This window comes from Lagenorhynchus albirostris, chromosome 6 (genome assembly GCF_949774975.1).
Source record: "Lagenorhynchus albirostris chromosome 6, mLagAlb1.1, whole genome shotgun sequence".
NCBI classification, from domain to species: Eukaryota; Metazoa; Chordata; class Mammalia; order Artiodactyla; family Delphinidae; genus Lagenorhynchus; species Lagenorhynchus albirostris.
This window is the reverse complement of record NC_083100.1, coordinates 29,070,971-29,095,483: the sequence shown is the minus strand read 5'-3', so window position 1 is coordinate 29,095,483 and position 24,513 is coordinate 29,070,971. Positions and strand designations below refer to the sequence as shown.

Genomic DNA, 24,513 nt, shown 5'->3' with positions numbered 1-24,513 from the left:
AACAAATGGGACCTAATGAAACTTAAAAGCTTTTGCACAGCAAAGGAAACCATAAACAAGACAAAAAGACAACCCTCAGAATGGGAGAAAATATTTGCAAATGAAGCAACTAACAAAGGATTAATCTCCAAAATATACAAGCAGCTCATGCGGTCAATATCAAAGAAACAAACAACCCAATCCAAAAATGGGCAGAAGACCTAAATAGACATTTCTCCAAAGAAGATATACAGATTGCCAACAAACACATGAAAGGATGCTCAACATCACTAATCATTACAGAAATGCAAATCAAAACTACAATGAGGTATCACCTCACACCGGTCAGAATGGCCACCATCAAAAAATCTATAAACAATAAATGCTGGAGAGGGTGTGAAGAAAAGGGAACCCTCTTGCACTGTTGGTGGGAATGTTAATTTATACAACCACTATGAAGAACAGTATGGAGGTTCATTAAAAAACTAAAAACAGAACTACCATATGACCCAGCAATCCCACTACTGGGCATTTACCCTGGGAAAACCATAATTCAAAAAGAGTCATGTACCACAATGTTCATTGCAGCTCTATTTACAATAGCCAGGACACGAAAGCAACCTAAGTGTCCCTCGAGAGATGAATGGATAAAGAAGATGTGGTACATAAATACAATGAAATATTACTCAGCCATAAAAGAAACAAAATTGAGTTATTTGTAGTGAGGTGGATGGAGCTAGAGTGTGCCATACAGAGTGAAGTAAGTCAGAAAGAGAAAAATACCATATGCCAGCATATATATATGGAATCTAAAAAAAAAAAAAAGGTTCTGAAGAACCTAGGGGCAGGACAGGAATAAAGATGCAGACGTAGAGAATGGACTTGAGGACACGGGGAATGGGAAGGATAAGCTGGGACGATGTGAGAGATTGGCATGGACATATATACACTACCAAATGTAAAACAGATAGCTAGTGGGAAGCAGCCACATAGCACAGGGAGATCAGCTCGGTGCTTTGTGACCACTTAGAGGGGTGGATACGGAGGGTGGGAGGGAGACGCCAAGCGAGGAGATATGGGGATATATGTATATGTATAGCTGATTCACTTTGTTATGAAGCAGAAACTAACAAACCATTGTAAAGCAATCATACTCCAAAAAAGATGTTAAAAAAGAAAAATTAGACTAGGTCCCTCACCACTGAGGTTTTATTTAAATCCAGTACACCAGCAAGATACTTAGCCATGATTAATTTATATTTATTAATTTATACTTACTGAGTTCCACATAGGAATAGTAAAGTAAAAAGTAATAAACTCAGCATCTCGAAATGCAGAATCAAATAATTGTAAGGGTAATACATCCCCAGAGGGTATTTGTGACTCTACAGCAGTCAGATGACCTTGAATAAGAAGGTCCTTAATGATTGAAATTTGTTCATTACAGAGAACTAGTCAAACCCCTATTGTAGTTTCTGCTGCTTATGAAAAAGGCCCACTAAAGTCACATGGGCATTAAGCTGATAGCAATCCTCTAGGGCACTGAAGGGCCAGATAGGGGTTGGTATTTGTCACCACCTCTTACTGAACTGACTTAGAGATCAAAGATCAAAATGCCTCCTCTAAACTTCCCAGGATCTTGGAGGTACTACCCCGGGAGCAGTCTCCCTGGATTATATCTGCATATGACCACTTGTGGAAACAGCCCTGACAACCACCATCAGCAGCCTCATGCTCTGTGGGCTGAGAAAGAAGATTCAGCGCTGTAAGCAGCTGATCACTGAGTGGGCTGCACTGTTGAGTTTGACGGTAAGAAAATGGCAGAGTCACCTCACTGCTTTCTCCTCTAACCCAAACCTGAAGCCAGAGGTCACAAAACCCAATGTCTTCAGGGGCCAGGCAGATAAAGTAAATGGGTGCAATGGGTGAAGTGTAAGAAACACACAGCACTGTTAGACTATGTGATTCCACTTCTGATAAGGCATGGATTAAGAGGACATAACGAGAAGTGTGATGATACACGGCAAAGGATGCTCTGCCTTCTCACTGGGGAGACTGGTGGGGGAGGAGGGACAGTGAGAAATGAGTGACCACAGGGCCATCACTGAAAGGTAGTGATGACTCTTCAGCGCCAGGAAATCACGGCCACGTGGGAATGTGAGCCCACTGTTATCAGATCTTCCGCGTTTTTCAGACAAAGCCAGGAATAGAGATCTTTGTGGCACTTAGCAATTTTAAATGTTAGCAAGACAAAGAAAAACTCATGTATGTTTAATCTACCCTTCAGGCAAAATAAAAGTATAAGTTAGACTTATACTTTTTTGCATCTAGAAATGCAGAATCAAATAGTTTGGGCTCCAGGAGGTACCTGCTTTAAGGACAAGAAACCCTAATCCTAGTTTGGCCTCTAGGCGGTCTGATTGCTAAATTAAACGAGGCAAGAGATAGGTTTCTTGGGCTCATACACCCTTTGGGCTCAATAGGCTTCAGTGTCCTGCTAAGGGCTACAGATGCCCTCTGTTTCTGAAGGTAAAGTCTTCTAAGGAATGCCAAGTCCCCGGTCGCTCCAGGCTTTCCTTCCATCGGCTTTGGGACCACTCCAACTCCCCACGTCACCTCCCAGACCTGCTCTATTCTTAGTATAATTCCTGCAACTGAAGTACAAGGTGCTGCCTGTCAGGACACATGAATGAGACTCCTCCCCCTGATTTCTGACACTGTTGAAATGCACTGACTCTTGGTCCATGTCACAGGACTCTGAGCTACTCACCAGCTCCCCCAAATACCACGTCACAGAATTTGTACCACCTGTTCCTCAAATTTCTAACTCCAGAAACCAGAGTATATTTCAATGAGGAAAATAAAGCAAAAGACTAACCAAATTACCCATCCCTGACATCTCCTTCACTGAAATATCCAGACGGTGTGAAATATTTCTCCATATAAATCACACATATGGTCAGGTTTAATCCTAATGTGTCAAGTGCTGGACAGTTGCATACTGCTTAGTAACTCGGTGGACCTAAAGAGAGGAATACTAACTCTGGCAATTTCCCCAGATTACGGCCATCTCTAATGCACCACCTCCAAGTAATAGCCTCACCACCCTCAAGGCAAGGCGACTCGTGTGTACCTACTACCACCACACTTTGACAACTCACAAAGGATCCTCTTCATCCCCACTGATATAAGGCTCTTCCTCAAAGGGCTGTGGTCACAGAGTCACCATCTCTATAACTTCTTTATTAGTAGCCAGGGTTAGAGAGGAATGAACTTGAGATGGGAGTCGAGACATGATATCAAATAAGGAGAAACATCACTGAAATATAATCTGTAGAAGAACAGCTGCTGATTCACATAAATTTAGGGGGACTTTGAGGTAATGGGATAGAAATGAAAAAACAGGTTGTGTTTTTAGGTAGCAGAAGAGAGCTCCAAGGGAATGAGAGACAATAGCTTCATGGAATGTACTTCCTCAGCCCTGGGGTGGGAGGTTATCTTTGGGCTCCAGGAGGCATGGGGGGCTTTATTTAGTTCTTCAAGAATGAAGATAAGAGGAAAATAGCCTCTTCAGGAAAAAGGAAAAAAAAAAAAAGGAGGAAAAACCTGAATACTCCTTTATAAGCATCTTAAAGGAGCTCCAAGCCAAGTGGCCACCCATGAGATTTGGCCACTCTTGCCCTGCTCTCCAAACAAACGGGCACCACTCCAGAGGAAGGTCTGGTGAGGGAGGTGCCGGCACAGTGATGAGGGGGGCAGGATGGGAAAACCATTGCATTTCCTCCGACAGAGAGCCAGGCCTCTGCAGACATCCTGCTCACCCCTCCTGCCAGCCTGTGAACTGCTGGCTGAGCCGGGGAACCCTGAGGCTTTCAGGGCTTTTATCGTATTAGAAGCATTTTTCTCATCATAACCGAGACCTTTAGTAGTGCATTAAAAAGATGGTTAATTTTCTTAAGCTTCCTTTTAAACACAGAAATAGGATTAGAAGGCTAACACGCTCAGATGCAAGCCCATTATTTGATTATGTCTAAACCTAATCCTGCCTTCACCTTGGCCTGCAGAGTCTCCATTTTGGGGTTTATTGGTTGATAACGCCAGGGCTGTCAGATACTATTACTTGCGTAGAATCTGCTGCTACGTGCTCTTTCTTCCACTATCAAATGCTGAAGGTTTGAAATTGAATTATAGGATAAGTTCTCAAAGCCTCACCAACTTTTAGAACTTTGTACCTATTTTCAAAGAAGAAAGGATGGTCCAGGCCCCCCAAAGAATGGGAGCTCTCTTCAGCAAATTCATTTCTAACTGTGCTTCGAAGAAAAGCCTTATAATTCACCTTCCCTCCATTAAGCAGGCTTTCTATTCTTTCACGTTATTAAGGATGAGGAAAAATAGTGTTGATGTTAATAAAAAGATCAGAAGCTACAGGTGACCATTCTCTATCCTATCACTTTTCCTATTATACTAAAATTATCTGTCACATCATCCCCTTGAGGGTAGGAGCTATGTCTTATTGATACCCAGTGACTATCACAGTTCTGGTGCTCATTAAATACTTATGTAACTGATCCAAGAATTCATATCATCTCTTGGTTACATGCAAGGAGGCACCCTTATCTAATTGGTTTTCTCCATGAAGAAGTAAAAGGCATTCCCAGGCCTGAGTCTCTGCAAGAGAGGCTTGTGATAAACCCAAGAGCACACGACCAGCACCCCCCCCCATTTCAGCAACTCCCTTCCCCATCCCAGCAGCTTCTAAGTTTCTTTACCTGTCGCAGTGGTTGCATTTAAAGGGCTTTGCACCTGTGTGTTTCCTGTAGTGCCTTGTGAGCTCATCGCTTCGTGCAAAACGCCACTCACACCCTTCCCATGAGCACTTATAAGGCTTCTCACCTGCAAGAAGAGATGGAATGACCATGGTCAGCAACAGGAACAAAACGGGCACACACCTGATCAGGGTCTGCTACCTATTCTACAGTCTTGGAAAAGGGCTGTGAAATCATTCTTGAAAGACTGCATTTCCTAACACAGTATGTCACATTTGGTTTTTTTTTTTTAAGTCTCCTGGTGTTTTTCTTGTTGTTATTTTATTTTATTTTATTTTTTAACCTTCAAAAGTGGTTTCACAAGATCTTCAAATCTGGAGCTGTCATTTCAGTTCCCAGAGTCAGAGCATTTCCTTCAACTGGTGAGGGATCAATTTTTATTTATTTTCTATTCCCTGGAGCACTTTGACCCCCTCCCCCCGACTCCAAGCAGAAAGGAAATGTGCTATTTTCATCTGAACCACAAATGTTTCTAATTCTATTTTTCTCCAGAACCTACAGTAATTTACCATTTCAGCCTATTTAGTCTTCTCCCCTCTCTTCCCTCCTACCACAAACTGTAGCCAGGCAGCTGACTGACAAGGCAAAGAGCTCAGGTCTCCCAGAACCCCAGCTCCTTCCAGTAAATGTGAGTGGATGGACAGTCACGAGAAAAGGCTACAATCTGAGAGTAAAACAAAAATCACTTAACGATTCCCGGCATTTATGTAAAATACAGTTTCAAAAGTCCTATTTAAGAAGCTCATCACTTAATGACTCCAGAGCGTTCATATTTGAGCATGATACACATTATTACAAAATATTTTTAAAGTCAATTTGTAGAGCAAGGTTTCAGCCACGGTGAAGCTGCTTAGAAGCACGAAATTCGAGCTCTGTGCTCAAGTGACCTTTTCGCACAGTAAATACAGATGGAGGAATATGGAAGAGAAAGTACATGATTTTCCTAAGACCTTTTTTTAACCCATCAACGTCTGTCATCAAACATGACAAATACTTACCCTTCCAACTGTATGGTGGGCTGGTTCTAATAAGAAGAAAAATGATCTTTGAAATCATGGGAGTTACTGAGCCCTGTAACTGAGAGGCTGGTTAGCATAGCAGTCAACAGCTCTGAAGCCAACCTTCCTAGGCTCAACTTTTGGTTCCGCCCTTAACTGTCTATCCTTGGGCAAGTTAATCAACATCTCTGTGCCTCTGTTTTCTTAGAGATATGTACCTTAAAGGGTTTGGAGAGGATAAATTAATATACATATGTACTATATATAAATTAGAACAACGCCTGGCATAGGTAAGTATTATAAACTGCTAAACCTGAAATTTCCAGATACACAAGTGCCGAAGTAGTACGGCTGCCCCATTATTTCTCCATTTTTAATAGCTCAACGTTCACTAGGCAGCACTTAAGGAGACATTGCCCAGGTACTATACTTGACCCAGTTTCTTCTTTCCACCTTTTTCCTTCCATTTGAACCTAACTACAAAGCATTCACAATTCTTTATTTGTATCACCTAGAATTGAACCAAACATGATTGAAAAATTTCATTTCATTAAATTGGTGCCCTAGTGGGCTGCTGCTCTGTAAAACCCACGGAGAAGAGGAATGAGAAACACAGGCATTTCTTTTCAATCGAACCAAGAGGACATGAAGGAGGGCCAGAAGCGCAGGAGGAAACCCATTCAGTTTTGGAAACCAGAAAAAAAAAAAAAAGAATCACTGAGCGGTGTTAAAAGTTCAGCTTCTGGATACTTAAAGCCACAATTTTGGAAAAGTGCACTTGCTGCAGAGAAGGTGAAGAGTGGAGGGGTCAAGTCAGCTTTGGAGTTAGCACACCTGGGATCTTATTCATTCTTTGCAGACACCAGGCCTCAGGGTCCTTATCTGTCAAGTGGGGGTGAGATGCCTGTGTTTATCCTGAGCCTTACATAAGTTGTTGTGTATAAGGCATTTCCAAAGCCTGGCACAAGGTAAATGTTCAATTAATCTGAACCCCCTTTCCTCCCCGTTCGTCTATATTCTCAGAGGCTGCTGAGGAGACAGGTCTAACTGGCCATCAGTATGAACTTCCAGGGCTCAGGCTCCAGACAGCTGGGTCTGGAGTCACTCTGGGCAAACTAAATATTGGAAAACAGAGAGTCTTTTTAAGTTTTAAGTATTTTCTCAGTATACTGTTGGAGAATGGACCAGAAAAACTGTGCTCTTTAGATCTGCTCTGAATGAGTGGGATGCTGAAGGGGAAGTAAGAGACCCAAGTAGGAGAGAGAAGTGCCCTCTCAGAGAGGCCTGTTGGCATCATTTACTTAATGTTATTGATCACCCACGAGGCTCTGTTACTTCAAACAAATCTGACACAAACAACAACAAGAAATGGAGAATGAGGCACCAAAGACTTCAGAAATTCAAAATACCTTCCACCCTCAAAGGCCTTCAAATGAGAGTAAAATTGGAGGGTCCTGGAACCTTGGGTACCAAGCGTACCCCAAATGCAACAAGGCATCTGGAAATCCCATGACATTCTACAGCAACAAGCAGAGACATCCAGTCCCCAAAATCAATCCCACAATCGAACAGACCCGTCCATCACAGGCAACCACATTCTGAAGGACATAGGAAGGACACAGAAAATGAGGGAGATTAAAGTAGATGTCTTTGGGTATATTTTTTAAAAATTTCAAGGAGTTTGCTTTTCCCCTTGCTGAATTTTTTTAAACCAGTTTTGTTCTGTTCTATTCTGACAAATAATTTCAAGGATTTAGTTATTTCCCAGAAAATAATGTAGATGCTCTGTTAATTCCTGGCACAAACCAACCATCCTCTTCCCAGTAGCTATTTCAGTGTCCTTCCAGTGGCTGTGTCCCTTTTGCCACTGCACAGACAGAAACTAAAAACAGCTTGACTTAGCTCTGAATCGTGTCACCTAACATTGTTTCCTGCTTGCAGCAGGTGCTATACAGAATAACACTACGGACAAGACCCTCTGTGCCCTGCTAGTTTAGCCAAGTTATGCTACAGTGATGCATCAGGTTATTTTTCTAGCTCCTGAGTAATTGACCTACAAGTTGCCATTTCCGCAAATACTCACTAATAAGAAATTTAAAATAACCAAGAAAGAACAGAGCCAAATGAAGGAGTAGTGCCTGAAACAGGGAGAGTTCAGAAATCAGAGGGACAGGAAAAATAAAAAGAATTGGGAATACAATTTCCTATCTAATGCTCACAAATAGTGTGGTTAGGCTGGCCTAGTTTCTGGGTTCTGTACCCACTTCCACAAACTAATATCTACTCTCAAGTAAGTGAAATTCTTCCGTCAGCACTTTGCATGGCCAAGATTACATCCTCCAGACACCAACACCTGACTGCTGGATCTTGGGGGCAGAACAACACCCACAATGCATTAGTTTTTATCCTAACACCGTACCTGAGGGTTTCTGCTCATTTTATGAAAGGCTTGGGTTTCCTTCTTTAGAAAAGAACGGCTTTCTTTATAAAAGAAAACAAAGTCTTTTAGAAAAAAAAGACAGGGGGTGAAAGGGATGTAGGAGAAAAGAAGGAAGGAAGGAAGGAAGGGAGGGAGGGAGAAAGAAAGAAAAGAAAAAGGCAGTTCAGTAATAACTGAAGAGATTCATGCAAAATCAGCTCATCTGCCTCACCCTCCCTTCTGTCCTTGCTCCACTCCAGGTCCTATTCCTGGGTATAAAACAGAAAATGTCATAGCCCTGCCCCACGCTACACTTGCGGCACCTAGAATGCCCAGCATTTGGCTCACTGCATCTCAAGAGTGAACAAAAATGTTCAAGAGAGGTCTCTGTGAGACAGGCAAATGGGACACAGGCTTCAAACATCAGGACTCAAGTCCCGAAGGAGTGCGTGAATGAAGGCAAGCACGTGACAAAGAGGATGTACAGGAGAGCATGACAGTGCCTGCACGGTTCACAGGGCCCGCAGTAGAAGCCGCTCTTCAGAATTTTAGGGGGAACATCAAGAACTGCTTTACCTTTCTGGAAATTATTAACCCCAGGAAACTCATTTCCCTGGGGGAGTATGTGTCACGTCAGACGTGATAGTAGGTCTAATCAGGTGTAAATAGATTTATAGCCATGTGAGGGCTCTTAAGGAGAGTTAAGGATGCTTGAGAAACAGGACTGACATTTAGCAAGGCTGAATCATGGCACAAATTCATGCTTCCCCACAAAATGGCCTCTGAAATGGAATGTGGTCTAAAGCAGTGTGGCATTTTTTTTTTTTTAGTTTCTTATAGAGTAACTCTTCCTACATCACAAACATCACATTTGATTGATCAAAATATATTGTTACCATTACCTTTTGAACATGTACCTCCAATACATGCAGATTTATTCATGAATTATATAAACGTACTAATGTCCTAATATATTAGGATATTATAAAACATACACTCAATATAGAAATTTAAAAGAATTAGGGTCAATTAAATATAAATAGAAGTTATAAATTTTTCTTCCTGCACTCAAAAAGACTGTGTTGCACAACCCTATTTCGAGACCGTTGCCCTACAGGGTAGATGAAAACAGCTTGGCTCCAAGCTCACTGGTCTCTGTGCTTCTATCCTTGGCCCCTACGGTCTATTCTCGCTGCAGCAGTCAGAACAACCCTTTGAAAATGTAAATCAGAGCATGTGTGTCCCTTAAAGGGGACTTCAATCTTTATATTTCCATATAATTGTTTTCTTTAAAATCCCCTGGATTTTATTTTATGCATTTAAAAATATTATTCTGCAGAGGGTTCCACAGGCTTCACCAGACTGCCAAAGAAGTTCATGACCCAAAAATGGTTAAGAAGATATTAAAGTGTAAATGCTCCAATGGTTTCCTATTGCTTTTAGAATAAAAGTCAAAAGCCTATAAGGTCCTGTAGTATAGAGTCTACATGGTCTGCCACCGCCAACCTGATTCCCCACGCCCTATCTGGCTGCTCCCACCTCAGAGGCTTTGCACTTGCTACCTGGAACACTCCTGTTGCCTCGCTTCATTCAGGTCAATGTTCAAATGTCTCCACCTCAGAGAGACCTACCCTCCCCATCATCTGCTGAACAGCAGATTCTGTCATCTATATACTACTTAGTCACTCTGACATTAGACTGCATATTGTTTGTGTGTACTACTGTCTGCTTCCCCTAGGAGAGTATAAGCTTCATGCGGGCATCTCTTTTGTTCATTGTGATACCAACAGCACTAAAGCAGGGCCTGGCTCAATCCTGTAAAAGAAACTGCATGAATAAAGCATCCTCATTTGCAACAAAGACCCAGGTACAGCAGAGGGGCAGGACAGCCTGAGTGATTTCAGTCCCTCTCTATGTACTGAACTGGCATAAGAGTAGAAAATGTTTGCTTGCTTGTTTAAATCTGGCCACGCCTCTGTAACAGGGACTACAATGTGAAACTTTACAATGGATTAACTATTCCTTCACCATCATCAAAGATCACTTCCCACTTCTTCCCTATCTGCCCGAGCCTAAAAAAGGAGTATCCTGAAAATCTTCCTGTAAATCTTCATCTCAACCCTGGGATCAGTCTCCTGAGAAACATCCCCTCTGGGAAACCAAGTGCATCATTCTACAGAACTCATTGGTAGAGGTTCTCACTGAAGATGGGTTTGGGAGAGCATAAGTGATACGTCAAACATATTACACTATACATTTGCCTTTAAGATATAGATTGTAGCATGAAGTACGAACAGGTGTCAGAATCTTGCATTAAAAGTCTCTTGAAAATAAACATTGCTAATGCAAATTTTCTGCATTCATTTCCTGATCTGCAAAATTTCAAGTTCCTAATCCATTTCCTAAGGAGACTAGGATGTTGATGTACCTATGTTTCTGTTAAAACTAATTCTATCTATTTATTTTTATTTGTTTAAAAAATGTAGCTACTAGATTTCTGTTATCTGGGCATGTTAGGGTCCTAGTCTCCTTAGGACTTGGATTAGGAATTTGAAATTCTGTAGATCAGGAAATGGAAAAGCAAAATGGAAAGGAGAAAGGGTACTCTGTAATGGGTTTATATTGTCACCTAGCACATCTAGAGGAAACCAGCAAAGACCCATCAATTGCTTTCACATCACACTCAGCAACACTAGAGAATTTAAACACCTGGGGAATAGACACTGAGAGAGAAAATGTCACAAAGTTTTCTTAACATTGGACAAAGAGGCTCATCCACCAGAGGGCAGACAGCAGAAGCAAGACGAACGACAATCCTGCAGCCTGTGGAACAAAAAACACATTCACAGAAAGACAGACGAGATGAAAAGGCAGAGGGCTATGTACTGGATGACAGAACAAGATTAAAACCCCAGGAAAACAACTAAATGAAATGGAGATAGGCAATCTTCCAGAAAAAGAATTCAGAATAATGATAGTGAAGATGATCCAGGACCTCAGAAAAAGAATGGAGGCAAAGATTGAGAAGATGCAAGAAATGTTTTTAAAAGATCTAGAAGAATTAAGGAACAAACAAACAGAGATGGACAATACAATAACTGAAATGAAAACCACACTAGAAGGAATCAATAGCAGAATACCTGAGGCAGAAGAACGGGCAAGTGACCTGAAAGACAAAATGGTAGAATTCACTACTGCAGAACAGAATAAAGAAAAAGAATGAAAATAAATGAAGACAGCCTAAGAGACCTCTGGGACAACATTAAACGCAACAACATTCGCATTATAGGGGTCCCAGAAGGAGAAGAGAGAAAGGACCCGAGAAAATATTTGAAGAGATTATAGTCGAAAACTTCCCTAACATGGGAAAGGAAATAACCAGCCAAGTCCAGGAAGTGCAGAGAGTCCCATACAGGATAAACCCAAGGAGAAACGTGCTGAGACAAATAGTAATCAAACTGGCAAAAATTAAAGACAAAGAAAAAGTATTGAAAGCAGCAAGGGAAAAACGACAAATAACATACAAGGGAACTCCCATAATGTTAACAGCTGATTTCTCAGCAGAAACTCTACAAGCCAGAAGGGAGTGGCATGATATACTTAAAGTGATGAAAGGGAAGAACCTACAACAAAGATTACTCTACACAGCAAGGATCTCATTCAGATTCAATGGAGAAATCAAAAGCTTTACAGACAAGCAAAAGCTAAGAGAATTCAGCACCACCAAACCAGCTCTACAACAAATGCTAAAAGAACTTCCCTAAGTGGGAAACACAGGAGAAGAAAAGGACCTACAAAAACAAACCCAAAACCATTAAGAAAATGATAATAGGAACATACATATCGATAATTACCTTAAACGTGAATGGATTAAATGTTCCAACCAAAAGACACAGGCTTGCTTAATGGATACAAAAACAAAACCCATGTATATGCTGTCTACAAGAGACCCACTTCAGACCTAGGGACACATACAGACTGAAAGTGAGGGGATGGAAAAAGATATTCCATGCAAATGGAAATCAAAAGAAAGCTGGAGTAGCAATACTCATAACAGATAAAATAGACTTTAAACTAAAGAATGTTACAAGAGACAAGGAAGGACACTATGTAATGATCAAGGGATCAATCCAAGAGAAGATATAACAATTATAAATATATATGCACCCAACATAGGAGCACCTCAATACATAAGGCAACTGCTAACAGCTCGAAAAGAGGATATCGACAGTAACACAATAATAGTGGGGGACTTTAACACCTCACTTACACCAATGGACAGATCATCCAAACAGAAAATTAATAAGGAAACACAAGCTTTAAATGACACAATAGACCAGATAGATTTAATTGAGATTTATAGGACATTCCATCCAAAAACAGAAGATTACACTTTCTTCTCAAGTGCGCACGAAACATTCTCCAGGACAGATCACATCCTGGGTCACAAATCAAGCCTCAGTAAATTCAGAAAATTGAAATCATATCAAGCATCTTTTCTGACCACAATGCTATGAGATTAGAAATCAATTACAGGGAAAAAAAATGTAAAAAACACAAAACACATGGAGGCTAAACAATATGTTACTAAATAACCAAGAGATCACTGAAGAAATCAAAGAGGAAATCAAAAAATACCTAGAGACAAATGACAATGAAAACATGACAATCCAAAACCTATGGGATACAGCAAAAGCAGTTCTAAGAAGGAAGTCTATAGCTATACAAGCCTACCTCAAGAAACTAGAAAAATCTCACGTAAACAATCTAACCTTACACCTAAAGGAACTAGAGAAAGAAGAACAAACAAAATGCAAAGTTACCAGAAGGAAAGAAATCCTAAAGATCAGAGCAGAAATAAATGAAATAGAAAAAAAGAAAATAATAGCAAAGATTAATAAAATTAAAAGCTGGTCCTTTGAGAAGATAAACAAAATTGATAAACCATTAGCCAGACTCATCAAGAAAAAGAGGGAGAGGACTCAAATCAATAAAATTAGAAATGAAAAAGGAGAAGTTACAACAGACACTGCAGAAATACAAAGCATCCTAAGAGACTACTACAAGCAACTCTATGCCAATAAAATGGACAACCTGGAAGAAATGGACAAATTCTTAGAAAGGTATAACCTTCCAAGACTGAACCAGGAAGAAACAGAAAATATGAACAGACCAATCACAAGTAATGAAATTGAAACTGTGATTAAAAATCTTCCAACAAACAAAAGTCCAGGACCACATGGCTTCACAGGTGAAGTCTATCAAACATTTAGAGAAGAGCTAACACCCAAACTTCTCAAACTCTTCCAAAAAATTGCAGAGGGAGAAACACTCCTAAACTCATTCTATGAGGCCACCATCACCCTGATACCAAAACCAGACAAAGATACCACAAAAAAAGAAAATTACAGACCAATATCACTGATGACTAGAGATGCAAAAATCCTCAACAAAATACTAGCAAACAGAATCCAACAACACATTAAAAGGATCATACGCCATGATCAAGTGGGATTTATCCCAGAGATGAAAGGATTCTTCACTATACGCAAATCAATCAATCTGATACACCATATTAACAAACTGAAGAATAAAAGCCATATGATTATCTCAATAGATGCAGAAAAAGCTTTCAACAAAATTCAACACCATTTATGATAAAAACTCTCCAGAAAGTGGGCATAGAGGGAACCTACCTCAACATAATAAAGGCCAGATACGACAAACCCACAGCCAATGTCATTCTTAATGGTGAAAAGCTGAAAGCATTTCCTCTAAGATCAGGAACAAGACAAGGATGTCCACTCCTACCACTATTATTCAACATAGTTTTGGAAGTCCTAGTCACGGCAATCAGAGACGAAAAATAAATAAAAGGAATACAAATTGGAAAAGAAGTAAAACTGTCACTGTTTGTAGATGACATGATACTATACATAGAGAATCCTAAAGATGCCACCAGAAAACTACTAGGGCTAATCAATGAATTTGGTAAAGTTGCAGGATACAAAATTAATGCACAGAAATCTTTTGCATTCGTATACACAAAAGATGAAAAATCTGAAAGAGAAATTAAGGAATTTAAATTAAGGAATGGTAATCTCCCATTTACCATTGCAACAAAAGAATAAAATACCTAGGAATAAACCTACCTAGGGAGACAAAAGACCTGTATGCAGAAAACTATAAGACACTGATGAAAGAAATTAAAGATGATACAAACAGATGGAGAGATATACCGTGTTCTTGGATTGGAAGAATCAATATTGTGAAAATGACTATACTACCCAAAGCAATCTATAGATTCAATGCAATCCCTATCAAACTACCAATGGCATTTTTCACAGAACTAGAGTAAAAAACTTCACAATTCGTATGGAAACACAAAAGACCCCGAATAGCCAAAGCTATCTTGAGAAAGGAAAATGGAGCTGGTGGAATCAGGGTCCTGGATTTCAGACTATATTACAAAGCTACAATAATCAAGACAGAATGGTAGTGGCACAGAAACAGAAACAGAGATCAATGGAACAGGATAGAAAGCCCAGAGATAAACCCACACACATATGGTCACCTACTTTTTGATAAAGGAGGCGAGAATATTCAATGGAGAAAAGACAGCCTCTTCTATAAGTAGTGCTGGGAAAACTGGACAGTTACATGTAAAAGAATGAAATTAGAACATTCTCTAACACCATACACAAAAATAAACTCAAAATGGATTAGAGACCTAAATGTAAGACTGGGCACTATAAAACTCTTAGAGGAAAACATAGGAAGAACACTCTTTGACATAAATCACAGCAAGATCTTTTTTGACCCATCTCTTAGAGAAATGGAAATAAAAACAAAAATAAACAAATGGGACCTAATGAAACTTAAAAGCTTTTTCACAGCAAAGGAAACCATAAACAAGACGAAAAGACAACCCTCAGAATGGGAGAAAATATTTGCAAATGAAGCAACTAACAAAGGATTAATCTCCAAAATATATAAACAGCTCATGCAGCTCAATATTAAAAAAACAAACAAGCCAATCAAAAACTGGGCAGAAGACCTAAACAGACATTTCTCCATAGAAGACATACAGATGGCCAAGAAGCACACATAAAGCTGCTCAACATTACTAATTATTAGAGAAATGCAAATCAAAACTACGAGGTATCACCTCACACCAGTTAGAATGGGCATCATCAGAAAACCTACAAACAACAAATGCTGGAGAGGGTGTGGAGAAAAGGGAACCCTCTTGCACTGTTGGTGGGAATGTAAATTGATACAGCCACTATGGAGAACAGTATGGAGGTTGCTTAAAGAACTAAAAATAGAATTACTATATGACCCAGCAATCCCACTACTGGGCATATACCCAGAGAAAAGCATAATTCAAAAAGACACATGCACCCCAATGTTCACTGCAGCACTATTTACAATAGCCAGGTCATGGAAGCAACCTAAATGCCCATCAACAGACGAATGGATAAAGAAGATGTGGTACATATATACAATGGAATATTACTCAGCCATAAAAAGGAACAAAATTGGGTCATTTGTAGAGATGTGGATGCATCTAGAGGCTGTCATCCAGAGTGAAGTAAGTCAGAAAGAGAAAAACAAATATCGTATAGTCACGCATACATGTGAAACCTAGAAAATGGCAGAGATGAACTGGTTTGCAGAACAGAAATTGGTATACAGAAGTAGAGAACAAACGTATAGACACCAAGCGGGGAAAGCAGCGGGGGCTGGGGGGTGGTGCTGGGATGAATTTGGAGACTGGGATTGACATGTATACACTCATGTGTATAAAATGGATGACTAATAAGAAAATAAATAAATAAACATTAAAAAAAATTGGAAAAAGAGTAACCAGTAAACATCACTCCATAGCTTGGCAATCCCTTCTCAGGGTGTATGTGCTACAACGAAAAAATACTCCACGTTATTAACGCTGCTTTGGAAAACTGTCTCAGAGTTCCTCTTAGATTCCAGCTAAATTTTTTTTTTTAATGATAATGTTTGAAACATTTATTTACTAAATCACTTTGAGATTGATCTACATGAATTCAATAAATTAAACATTTAATGGAAAATTGTAGTGAGCAATGCAATATATAGGTCATGATGCTGTGACAGGTTTGTAAATTCTCAAACTCAAAGAAAACGACCATGGCCCCGTTTTCCAGATTGCCACTTTTAAGGTGGAAATGGCTTCCAATTATTATTACTAACATTGTTAAATATTATTAATAATCATTGTTCCAGCTGAATTTTAAATATTTTTTCCCAAGGTTTTTAGATTAGGGGAGTGATGGAAAAATGAGACAAGGGCTTTATTTTCCTGAATTTCAAAAGCATTTATAACTATTACATAAAATAAAATATGTACTCATTTATTTATGCTCCATGTTGATTGTTTACATTCATCCATTTACTTGCTCACCCAAAAGCCAACTAGGTGCTAGGGCCTGAGTTATTGAATTTAGGCAAAGCACCAGACATTTTACAGACCATACAAACATTTACTCTATTTTTTTTTTATTTTTAAAACAACTAATAAAATAATAACTGGCCTAGATTAGGTTAACTCCTCATTGCCTGGATCACCACCTTAAAATAGTTGTTTAAAAATTTATAAATTAAAATTTAAACCTTATATCCTTAATGAGGTATAGCTCCTACTTCAGAATATGGAGAGAGGTGAGAAAGGATTTTGACTTAATCCCACAGCTGTCAACAACTGCAGTGTCCAATACAGTAGTCAGAAACCACATGTGGCTGTGAGCACTTGAAATGTGGCTAAGGCAACTAAAGAACTGAACTTCTGGGCTTCCCTGGTGGCGCAGTGGTTGAGAGTCCGCCTGCCGATGCAGGGGACACGGGTTCGTGCCCCGGTCAGGGAAGATCCCACATGCCACGGAGCGGCTGGGCCCGTGAGCCATGGCCGCTGAGCCTGCGCGTCCGGAGCCTGTGCTCCGCAACGGGAGAGGCCACAACAGTGACAGGCCCGCGTCCGCAAAAAAAAAAAAAAAAAACTGAACTTCCAATTTAATTTAATGTAAATTAAAATTTGAAAACTGAAGCAATATAAAGAATATTTTATACTCTTCTTTTGGTAGGACTGTATTTAACCATTGAAAATTTAGCATATGGATTTAGGCATGCAATAAGTATAGAATACACCGGATATGGAAGACTTATTAATAAAAAGAATATGTAAAATATAGCTCAATAATTTTTTCATATTGATTTATGTTGAAAGAATATTTTGGATATATTGGTTTAGCTAAAATATATTATTAAAATTACTATTACCTATTTCTATTTACTTTTTACAAAATGTGGTTACTAGAAAATTTTAAATCACATATATGGCTTGCATATATTTCTATTTTAGACAGCACTAGTTTAAAATATAGCTTCTATGTAGAATTCCCACCATTAATTCAAGTGTAAGGGCTCATCCTTTCTAAACTCTTACCAATGCCCGGCACAAAAAGCTATGTTACCACCCTGCTATCCAGATTCACAAACCCTAACACACATCATCCAAAACAACTCATCTCTGTCTGCAGGTAAGGAGGCAAAGTCAAATACTGATACTTCTGGTCTAACTCACTGATAGTGAAAATACCATCAGCCTCTTCAGTGTGACAACCTGGGTTCAGCCAACATTAATTGTTGGTTCTAATATGCACCGAGCAATGACAGTGCTAGAGATTAAAGCAAAAGCAAATGGTCTCGGCACTAAAGGAGTTCCCAGGTGGGGAAGCCCCACGCGTGAACACAAACAACACAAGCCCAATGCAACTGATCGATGTGTGTGTGTGGATGTGTGGAGGAGGCCATCCCTAGACTCTGTAGGACCCTCAGGGTAGGCTTCCCTCAATGCCCTGATGAAACTTGAATCATTGGTCTGGTGGAGAGATAAAGGACTAGTCATCCAAAACCAGATTCTTTTAGCTCTGGCTTTGCCACATACTAGCAATACAGCCTTGCAGAGTCAGTTAACTTCTTCTGGATTTACTGTTCTTAACCGCGTAGAAAAGAAATTTTAAAACATCTTCCCCCTTCTCTTGTAGTTATGAAGATTCAATGGAATCTAGTACATAAAAGTGGTCAATTACGAAGTCCCAAATGGATAAAGGGTGTATTGACAATGATGGTGATATCAAAATGGAGTTTGCAGGTGTGCAGGAGGCCAGAGAAGACTATGGGAACGGAGACCTCTGTCACCTCTGTATGCAGGGCAAGGGCACAAGGGTTTCTCCATGAAACAAACTGGAGCCCAAGCATCACACTGAATCACTTCTCAGACCCACCTAGCTCTGTAAAACACGGCCTGGAAATACACAGGATTAAGCAAGTCTTTGGGGACATATTCCATTTTTAATGACTGTTAACTTTTTCTAAATGTTCCTTTGGAGGTGAACTGTTAGATTCTTAGTGAATTTGTCTGAAATGCTGAAGGAAGACTGGATTGGTCATGAAAACAGGCAACCATCACAGATGCTGGAACAAGTATATCTCTCAGCAATTATAGAGTTTTTGCAAATGTGCAACCTGTGAGTCCAATACATTTGTTTTTAGATACCACAGCATGTGTCCCATAAGGCTAGAGGTATCATAATATTCTCAAAGTCAAACTGATTTCTTATTTTATCAAAATGTATACAGCATTCTAATATTTTCAGTAAGTTACAATTAATTCCCTTCCCCCAGCAAAACAAAAACAAAATCCCACAACTCTTAAGAGAGTAATTCTCAAAAGACTGTAAACTCACTTAAAAATTCAACACTCATACCTGAAGTTATATGATCTCAAGCTGTAAAACAGTAAGTATGACCATTCGGGGAACTAAATGTCTTTCTGGCACCATGGTTAATTTTTTCTTATTTTGCTTTGATTCTTACTGGCTTCTTTTTGTTGTTGTTGTCCAATATTAATTTTAAAAATTATTTTTATCAGCTTTTTAAAGATAAATTCAAGGAAAGTTTAATATCAATTTGGAAATTTAAGTACATTTTGGTGAAGTTTAATATCAATTTGGAAATTTAAGTACATTTTGGTGATTACCAAAGTTACAATAAAAGTTAAAAGCTAGATAGAATTAAATTTGAAGAAAAATTTGTTAAAACATTTGTCTCTTTTCCTGTCACAGTAACTACACCATGTGAATTTATTTGAAACTAATTTGTAGGGCATTTCCTCCATTTAGCAATAAAGATATTACTCTGTAAGCCAGGTCTCCACAATTCAATGTGATATATTTAGGTAAGAATTTGATTAAGAACTATGAATTTCAAACTCATGGCCAAAATCTTTGATTTTGGTATTCAAATGTAAATATAGCATGATTGCAAAGGATACATGCAGGAACAGTGTATTACTATTACAACCATGACCAAACTATTAATTTTTGAATCATTTAAAAAAATTTAATTTTAAAAATGAAGAGGAAAAAAATGTAAGTTTAGCCCCAATCAACATGTTCCAAGCTTAGTTGATATGAAAAAAGTATCACCAAGCCACTGTGAAAGTAGTAATATCTCTAATGCAGGAGTGTGCCATGCCCTTCAGAAGCAAACCAACATAGAACAGGAACCCTTCCCCCCAAAGGTCCAACGAATTTCAGAGGCTGGTAACTCAGGTGTACAACTTCAAGTGAGTACTGGCAGGAATTTACTCTTCTAGCATGAAGGGAGGTAGTAAGAAAAAGAATAATGGGTAGCACAGAGCTTTGAATGAGAGTAGGCCTTATACCTACTGGTGAGGATCTGGGAGAACCCGAGGGCGGCGGGAGAGGATTGTGTATCTGGGATTTATGAAAAAAAGAGGGGCACGGAGGTCCAGTACCAGTGTGTCGGGAGGGTAGGCTAAAACAAATCTCACTGGATCCAGGACACATGGTAGTCACCAACTGGCACATATCACATTAGTAGATGATGCCTAATTTATTGTCTTAGATACACTGAATTTTCCTTTTTTGCTAACTAAAAATGGGATAATATAAGCTTGAAACACATATATTAGGGTACAGAGTTAATTTTCTGCTACATATGTGATATATATGGAAAGAGATGGACCGGTGGTATGGAAAACCATAAAACTGGATAATCCAAAAACCACGTTAGATCTGATTTTGGAAATTATCAAATGACTAGTGTCAGCATCCTGAATTTGTTCTGATTCAGCTAACGCAATCATTAATTGTTATTCCCTGATTATACAAATGCAGATGGTAGAGAAGTGGTCTAAGCAAATCAATACTGGATAAGGTAATCTGTCTTAAATTAAAAAACAAAAAGGTAACTTTATCAATCCTCACAAAGCCCAAATTGTATCATTTAAATACAGACGATGGAGATATGGGCCCTCACCTGGACCAGCTACCATTCAAGCTGAATAGATATGGATCCAATTCCCTAGAGATTTCGAGTCAAGATTTAAAGCACCAATTTGTCTATATAACTTAACTCTCCCAAGATTAACCCCCTTTTTTCCCAGAGACCAAATTTCCCCATTAGCTAAACCATCCCACATGTGTACCTGCCCAAGTATGAAGTTTAAGGAAATAAAACTCAAAAGGAAAATATTAGTCTCTTATTTTGACAAATGATAACTTATGCAAGATGCTCTTCAAATACCACTGCCTATGTACTTTGGAAAAGATGTCCACAAAACCATCTCACTTTTTTCCCTACTCTTATCTATCCACTACTCCTTCCACAAACCCCTCACTCTCCAACATTCCCAAGCAGCCCGCCCCAGCCCTTCCTGCTTACGGGGAATGTCCTCAACTCAAGATGTGTCTGTCTTCTACATGTCAGCCCAAAGTATTTCTCCTTCTCAGAAAACTATAGTTTTGTCCGAGTTTTCACTCTTTGGCCACCTGTTTGCTATTTCCTATAGATATTTATCTTTTTATGCCTTGATCTTTTGCCCTGCCTGAGTATCCAATGTGTCTAGGAACAGAGCTAGATGCTTTCTCGCTTGCCTCTTTGTCATCACCCACTGTCGAGTACCAGCTCAGCATTCTCAGTGCATATAGTTCACTCAGAATGACACTTACTAATGAACAGGTCAGTGATCAATCAGAAATCAACAGTAACATCCTGCCTTCCAGATTCACAAACCCTAACATGCAATTGTTTCCGACACACCTCATCTCTGTCCACAAGTGAGCAGGCAAAGTCAGATACCAAGACTTCTGGTCTAACTCACTGATGGTGAAAATACCATCAGCCTCTTCAGTGTGACAACCTAGATTCAACCAACATTACTTGTTGGTTCTTATATGCACCGAGCAATGACAGTGCCGGAGATTAAAGCAAAAAAGTAAAGGGTCTCTGTTTTAGAGGGGTTTCCAGGTGGGGAAGCCCCATGTGTGCACACGAACAAAAAAGCCCCATGTGTCTGATCAGTGCATGTGCGTGGATGTGTGGAGAAGGCCATCCCTAGACTCTGTAGGACCCTCAGGGTAGGCATTCCAGAAGAGAGAAGCCTCACTGAAACTTGAGGGATGCCAGGGACAAGGGAAGTGGGCATTTCAGGGAGAAGGAACAGCAGATACAAAGGCCCACAGATGCGGAACAGTGGGGTGTCGCAGCTGAGGTGAAGGGGGAGTATATGAAGAGGAATTTCAAGAATGGACTGGAAAGAAGTAAGAACCACACCCTTAGGGGTCTTGATGACAAGCCACCCCCCTCCCAGGAGACTGATTTCCTTGAAGTGAGAGTTCATGTCTGTACATAGCCGTATCCTCAGAGCCTAGCCTAATGTGTGGCACCAGTACCTCACAAAGCATATCCTCTGGGAAGCGATTCTACACCAACTCTGGTAGAACCGGGTGCCCCTTCCTCCTGATCCTATAACTTCTTCAGGAGAGTCTTATCTTACTGCTTGAGCGATTTGTTTACATGCTGTCGCCTCACAAAACCAACTGGTCCCTGCAAGGGCAGAGGCCAGGTTTACTTGCCTTAGTATTTCCAAGACTTATTTAGAACAGTGGAGACATTTCAAAGACCGTCAATTAACTTGATCGAACAAACATGCATCTATGACTAGTCCTTAGTTCAAACCCTCCTTCAAGCACTGTAGCTTAGATCCTCCTACAACCTCTTTCTGCTGCTTTGTAATAGGAATTAGGAAGAAAACACAATGATTGAAGCCACCCATGGAGTCTACATTAACATACACACACACACACACACACACACAAAACCACCTCCCCCCAAATCTGCAAACAATTCAGCACAAACATGTTGACACCCACATATGTAAAAACATCCCCACACAATCTGTCAGACTATATCCCTCTAACCTCAAACAGCCTTAATTTTGTCTGTGCTAAACCCACAGCTACAAAATGCTTTTCTCTTCATTCTTCTACTAAATTTTCAACTTGGGGTGAAAATGTCAGTGCAATGTGATTTGATACTTTGGAAAGAAAAAAGTGCAAGAATATTAAGATGTGGTTAATTTGACCCTATAGGCTTACTTTCTCAAAGTTATTCATTTCCCAGTCACTTCATATTATGCCAATAATGCAATATTCTCATAAAATGCAAAATGTAAATTAAATTTCCATTCAGAACTTCTGGCATACCACAGGAAGCTAGTTTCCCTGCAGTTATTTTGACTGTGCAATGTGCCACAAACTAAAATGCACTACGATTTTTTTCTTACCATATTATACTTTTAGAATTTCTGAAGTGCTTCATGTTTAAATGTCTTAAAAAGAGGCTATTCTTAAGACTCAGAGCAGAGCAGCAACAGCAGTTGTCCTTCTATAGTCATTCTCCCTTTTTCTATCATAAGAGAATCCCCAGATTTTATCCATGCTCATTGCTACCCAGAATGAGAATTCTACTTCCCAGCTCCTTTGCAGTTGCATATCGACATATAACTAACTTTTGGTTGATGAGATGTGAGTGGAAGTGACAAGTGCAATTCCAAGCTGTACTTTTAAAAGTTGGGACATCCTCTCCCCTTCCCACTTTCAAAATAGTTGCATGAAAACTAGGTTGATATAAAGCAGGACTGGGAGTAGCCATCTTGAATTGCATGGACATGGGCGATCCCTTAAGGACAGAAACCCTTGGGATGGGGGAGGGACCAACAGGACAGGAGTCTGGGCTTTTGAAAACTTCTCAGAGCACACCTACCTCAGAGCCTGGACTTTTATGTGAAAGAGAAAAAAAAAATCTTCCATCTTCTTTAAGCCTCTGTTAGCTTGGGTCTCTGTCACAAATAGCTTCATTTATGTTCTTATTAATTCAAAGGGTAAACAGAAAGCAATGAATGAAAATAATACATGCCCAAATGGAAAACTTGCAGTAAAAGCATTATTTCACATCTCAATCTCACTTTTTGTTTTATTCAGAAAGGTTGCCAGAACTTCTGGAAATGGAGTATCATGTTTGCAAGTACAGTTCAGTGGAAAATACATACGCGCGTGCACTCACACATACACACATACACACACACACACACGACTCACAATCAGGAGACCTGGGTTCTAGCCTTTACTCTTACTACTTAACTATTTGGTCTTAGACAGTTACATACTCTTTGAGTCTCACTTTCCTCCTCTGCAAAATGGGGCTAACCTCTCTCTTTTTTTTTTAATGAACATCTTTATTGAAGTACAATTGCTTTAAAATGTTGTGTTAGTTTCTGCTGTGTAACAAAGTTAATCAGTTATATGTATACATATATCCCCATATCCCCTCCCTCTCACCCTCCCTATCCCACCCCTCTAGGTGGTCACAAAGCACTGAGCTGATCTCCCTGTGTTATGCAGCTGCTTCCCACCAGCTATCTATCTTACATTTGGTAGTGTATATATGTCAATGCTACTCTTTCACTTCGTCCCAGCTTACCCTTCCCCCTTGCCATGTCCTCAAGTCCATTCTCTACCTCTGCGTCTTTATTCCTATCCTGCCCCTAGGTCCTTCAGAACCTTTTCTTTTTTTTTTTTTTAGATTCCATATATATGTGTTAGCATAAGGTATTTGTTTTTCTCTTTCTGACTTACTTCACTCTGTATGACACACTCTAGGTCCATCCACCTCACTACAAATAACTCAATTTTGTCTCTTTTTATGACCGAATAATATTCTACTGTATATATGTGCCACATCTTCTTTATCCATTCATCTATCAATGGACACTTAGGTTGCTTCCATGTCCTGGCTATTGTAAATAGTGCTGCAATGAGCATTGTGGTACATGTCTCTTTTTGAATTATGGTTTTCTCAGGGTAAACGCCCAGTAGTGGGATTGCTG

The 24,513-nt window shown here is 39.6% G+C and overlaps 1 protein-coding gene across 10 annotated transcripts in view; it reads right to left on the bottom strand.

The window, feature by feature from the left end:
* KLF7 (KLF transcription factor 7) overlaps positions 1 to 24,513 on the bottom strand; it is a 114,380-nt gene that overhangs the window by 15,768 nt on the left and 74,099 nt on the right. For 9 of the 10 annotated variants that reach the window (XR_009541090.1, XR_009541085.1, XR_009541086.1 and 6 more), the window contains one exon: positions 4,749 to 4,872. The exons of the other annotated variant lie outside the window; for it this stretch is intronic. Coding sequence is in view for 2 of the 9 variants with exons in the window: in XM_060152222.1 (XP_060008205.1) it covers positions 4,749 to 4,872 (124 nt within the window). In the remaining 7 variants the exon portion in view is untranslated. The remainder of the gene's footprint in view (positions 1 to 4,748; positions 4,873 to 24,513) is intronic. 10 annotated transcript variants of the gene reach the window in all.